General features: G+C 37.2%; 1 protein-coding gene across 1 annotated transcript; it reads left to right on the top strand.

Moving 5' to 3' along the window:
• Nucleotides 1-1,541: 1,541 nt before the first annotated feature.
• On the top strand, nt 1,542-3,024 carry LOC142181790 (uncharacterized). The gene is made up of 3 exons (XM_075255326.1): nt 1,542-2,111; nt 2,269-2,601; nt 2,689-3,024. The coding sequence occupies exons 1-3, from the start codon at nt 1,542-1,544 to the stop codon at nt 3,022-3,024; spliced, it is 1,239 nt and encodes a 412-aa protein (XP_075111427.1).
• Nucleotides 3,025-4,933: the final 1,909 nt, after the last annotated feature.

Genomic DNA, 4,933 nt, shown 5'->3' with positions numbered 1-4,933 from the left:
AAAGCCTTAATTTGTATTCATAATAGCCTGAGCTTTGAAGGCGCACGTTAAGTAGGAAGCTAACGTACGCACAACGACGATGGTCCGATGGAAATCATAGCAAATTGCACCGCCTACAATATCGGAGACGGACGACAGAGGTAGAATAATAACACTGGAATTAGAAGTGCCACAAATGATAGGTCAGATGCAGCTTGTTCACTAAATGACTGGGTTGGGAAGCGCACCAACAATCATGCAAGCTTCAAAATGTGTCGAAGAATAGAATCCCAAACCAATAGAGGTAGATGCTAATACTGTAGCAAGGAAGCTGAATTTCTCAGTGCAACGAGCAAACCCTAGTCAATCAGAGTTGACTCTAGCTGATGTGGTAAAAGCAAATCGATATCTATAACAGGGGATGAAATTGGAGTACTTTTCACCAACAATGAAGGAAGGAGTGAAGATTGTTCGATTGAATCAGGATGAAGTAGCAGAGCAAACCCATAAATGGAAGAAAAATTTAATTGGGTATGTACTGGGTGGAACTCCCTCTTTCAAAGAAATGTTAAAATTTGTATATGTGGTGTGGAATTTTGTCACTGCACCTCAAGTGTTCCTACATTATGATGGGTATTTCATATTCAGATTTAGATCTGAAGATGATAAGAACATACTTATACAACAGGACCCATATACATACTATAATAGACCCATGATTTTGAAGCAGTGAGAGCCACATTTTCAGATGAGCAAAGAGCTGACTCAGACAATACTAATATGGGTCATATTCCCAGGACTACCTATCCAATTTTGGACACAGGAGAATTTGGGGTGCATAGCCAGCTACTTAGGAAAACCTATATGCTCAGATAGACTCACAGTAGAAGGGGAGAGGGTTTCCTATGCATGTATGCTGGTGGAAATGGATGTATCATATGAATTGCCAGATACAATGCTCATAGAAGAAGAAGATGGGAAATATAGAGAACAAACACTGGACTATGAATGGAAACCAGTTTTTTGTGAGGAATGTTTTCAAATATGGCATCACGATGAGAAATGTGGAAAGGCTTTACTAATAAGTCAACAAAAGCAAACCAATGCCAGCAATGGTATTGTGGTAAAAATGGGAAAACAGCAGCAGAGGCAAGGGAAAGAAGTTAAACACCAGAACAAAAAGCAATGGAGGTTGAAACATGTTGCTGAGCAAATATAGTGTAGAAGGAACAGATTCCTGAACAACAACAGGAACAAAAGGTTGGTAAAATGAGTGAGCAACCACCAATACAGAAGGAGTAGATTCCAGCACAAGTAGAGGAACAAGAGATTAGTCAAGTTCATGAAGAGCAAATGATTGAACAAGAGATGAAAATGCAGCTAGTTCAGAAATCTAAGCAAAAGATGAAAGCTAAAGAAACTACACAGCAAAAGGGAGCATTAACTAATAAAGAGTTAGTGAATATGCTAAAGAGAAACAAATATAGTCCACTAACAATACAAGAGGATAGCAGCACTAGAAGAGTGACTGAAGGGATTGGCCTCAATGAGGAGAATCCACCATGATCATTAGCTCTTGGAATATAAGGGGGCTGAACAAGCGCTACAAGCAAAATGAACTCAAAGCCTTTTTTCTTAACCTTAACATAACTTTACTAGGGTGCCTTGAGACCAGAATAAATCCTAGAAGTGTTAATAAAGTTAAAATAAAGTTCAGCAAGGACTGGAAAAAGCATTTAGTTGAAGCTATAAGTAATAATAAGAGAATCTGGCTATTTTGGAAGGAAAGTATGGTGCAGGTCCATATACATTTGGCAACTCCTCAAATGTTACATTATCAAGTGAAGGAAAAGGGATCAAATTTCTCAGGCTACATAACATTTGTATATGGGAAGAACAAAATCAATGAAAGAAGGGATCTATGGGAGCAACTAAGACAAATACATAGTAATATGCAGGAGGCTTGGCTAGTTATAGGTGATTTCAACAATGTTCTATCTGTTCATGATCAACTCAATGGACAACCTATGCACCAAACTGAACTGGTGGAATTTGAAGACTGTATAAGGGATATTGGATTGGGGCAATTGAACAGAAAAGGGTGTCAATGGTCATGGTGCAACAAAAAGGATGTAGAGGATAGAATCTATAGAAATATTGACTGGGCATTTGAAAATGCTTCTTGGCTTACTCATTACAAGTAGTTTTTGAATTGCCAGGAGTCTTTGATCATACCCCTATCATTATCAACACTGATGTAGCTAAAACTTATTTGCCAAAACCATTCAGACTATATACTGTGCTACTGAATCAGAAGGAGTTTATAGGGCTGTTCAAGAGGTATGGAATCAAAGAGTTCAGGGACATACCATGTTCTCAATTTGGCTAAAGTTACAGAGGTTGAAGGATAAGACAAAACACATGAATAAGGAAATGTCTTCACTGGACAAAAAAATTGGCCAGTTCAGGGAGCAACTGAAGAATGCTCAAGAAGAACTTGATGAAGACCCATTCAACAGTCAAATAATTGTCAAGGAAAAGGAGCTACTACTTCAGATTGAAAAATGGGAAGGAGTTAATGAACAGGTTCTGAGACAAAGATCCAGAGCAATGTGGATAAAGGTAGGTGATCAGAATTCTAAATTATTTCATGCTCATTTGAAGGCCAGATAATCGAGGAATAGAATTTTATCCATATTCAATGATCAGGGAGATAAAGTGATTGATCCTGTATTGATAGAACAAGAGTTTAGAGGATTTTTCCAAACACTTTTGGGCATTGAAGCTACTGAACTACCCTGTATTGATATTGAGATAGCTAGAGATGGTCATTGTATTACCAAGGAACAACAACAACTTCTCAATACACGAGTAACAGAAGAGGAAATTGATCGAGCTCTTAAAGACTTGCCAAATGACAAGGCTCCAAGGATAGATAGATTTCCAGCTGAATTCTTTAAAGCATACTGGAATGTAATTGGAGTAGAGGTTAAACGAGCTATTCAAGAATTTTTTTACCAATGGGAAATTACTGAAAAATGTTAAATGTACCACAGTAACATTGGTACTTAAAGTTGCAAGCCCAAAATCTGTCAAGGAGTACAGACCTATAGCATGTTGTACCACTCTGTACAAGCTCATATTAAAGATCATTACAACCAAATTGAATTTGGCGGTGGATTCTATTGTGGGACCTACTCAATCAACATTTATTAAGGGAAGGAACATATTGGATAATGTCATAATTGCACATGAACTGGTTAAAGGATATAATTAGAAAGGGGTCTCACCGAGATGCTGCATAAAAGTAGACATAAGGAAAGCTTATGACTCAGTAGAGTGGCCTTTCTTAAGGATGATATTGCTTGAATTTGGAATGCTTGTGAAGTTTGTTCAATTGATAATAGAGTGTGTGACCACTGTTATCTATTCCTTGCTATTGAATGGGTCTTAACAACTAAGTTCCAAGCAAAAAAAGGGCTAAGACAAGGAGATCCAATGTCTTATTACCTGTTTTTATTGGTGATGGATACTAAATAGGTCGTTAAAGAAATTGAAGCATAATCCAAACTTTAACTACAACCCAAGATGTTCCAGAAATAACATAACACATATATGTTTTGCTGATGATTTGATCCTATGCTGTAGAGTAGACAATATTTCAATAAGCTTGTTACTGGATAGATTCATTCACTTCTATGAGGTTTTAGGTCTTAAGGCTAGCATGGAGAGGAGTGCACTGTATATTGATGGGGTTCCTAGGGAATTCAAATAATTGATACTAGAAGAAATGCAATTCACTCTAGGAGAACTTCCATTCAAGTATCTAAGAGTGCCTTTGTCTTCCAAGAAATTGTCTATACAACAATGGATGTCACTACTTGAGAAGATCACTGCAAGAATCAATTGTTGGACATCCAAATTCCTATCATATAGTGGGAGGCTTCAGCTTCTCAAAAGTGTGGTCTTTGAAATGCAAACATACTAGGCACAGGTGTTCCTATTGCCTAGGAAGATCATCAATTTAATAGTCACAACATGTAGAACTTTTCTATGGACTGGCAGTAATGAACCATATAGGAGGGCCTTGATAGCTTGGGAAACCATCTGTATGCCAATGTCAGCAGGTGGGCTCAATGTCTTGGATATCTACTACTGGAACAAGGCTGCACTCTGCAAATTGTTATGGGCTATAACTACAAAGAAGGATACTTTATGGATACAATGGATCTATAGCTTCTATATAAAAGACAAAATTTTTGAGAATATGAGTACTCCTAAGCAAGGTTGTTGGCTTGTCATGAAGATATTTGATGCTAGGGAATGGTTCAGTCAAAAAAGTCTCATTGATGATTTGAATAGCTACTACAATGTAACGACCCGATCGGTCATTTTGAGAAATTGCACTTTGCTCAGTTATTTGAGGGCATGAGTAGCTCCGTAGGAAGTATTATGACTTATGTAAATAATCAATTTTGGTTTTTAGGTTATTCAGAATTGATTTGGAAGAATGATTCTCAGCTAGAAGCTTTAAATTTGAAAGGTTTGATCAAGTTTTGACTTTTTAGAATTTGACCTCAAATTGGATTTTTGATGGTTCTGTTAGCTCCGTTGGGTGATTTTAAACTTAGGAGCATGCCCGAATTGTAATTTGGAGGTCCGTAGTAGAATTTGGCTTGAAATTGCGAAAGTTGGAATTTTGGAAAGTTTGATCGGGAGTGGACTTTTTGATATCGGGGTCGTATTCCGATTTTAGAAGTTGGAGAAGGTCCATAATGTCAAATATGACATATGTGCAAAATTCGAGGTCAATCGGACATGTTTTGATAAGTTTTGGCATCAGTTGTGGAAGTTTGATGTTTCAAGTTCATTAATTTCGAATTGAGGTGTGATTCATCGTTTCAATATTGTTACATGTGTTTTGAGGCTTGAAGTACATCCATTTTATGATATG

This window comes from Nicotiana tabacum, chromosome 6, assembly GCF_000715075.1.
Source record: "Nicotiana tabacum cultivar K326 chromosome 6, ASM71507v2, whole genome shotgun sequence".
Taxonomy (NCBI): Eukaryota; Viridiplantae; Streptophyta; class Magnoliopsida; order Solanales; family Solanaceae; genus Nicotiana; species Nicotiana tabacum.
Note: the sequence above shows the minus strand (reverse complement) of the source record. Positions and strands in the feature narration are given on the sequence as shown.

What these genes read in the sequence shown, in the direction of transcription:
- LOC142181790 (XM_075255326.1), top strand. Translation starts at nt 1,542, where the DNA reads ATGATCATTAGCTCTTGGAATATAAGGGGGCTGAACAAGCGCTACAAG. An exon ending in CATGGTGCAACAAAAAGGAT is followed by an intron (nt 2,112 to 2,268) that starts GTAGAGGATAGA and finishes AAAACCATTCAG; the next exon opens with ACTATATACTGTGCTACTGA. An exon ending in CCAGAGCAATGTGGATAAAG is followed by an intron (nt 2,602 to 2,688) that starts GTAGGTGATCAG and finishes TTCAATGATCAG; the next exon opens with GGAGATAAAGTGATTGATCC.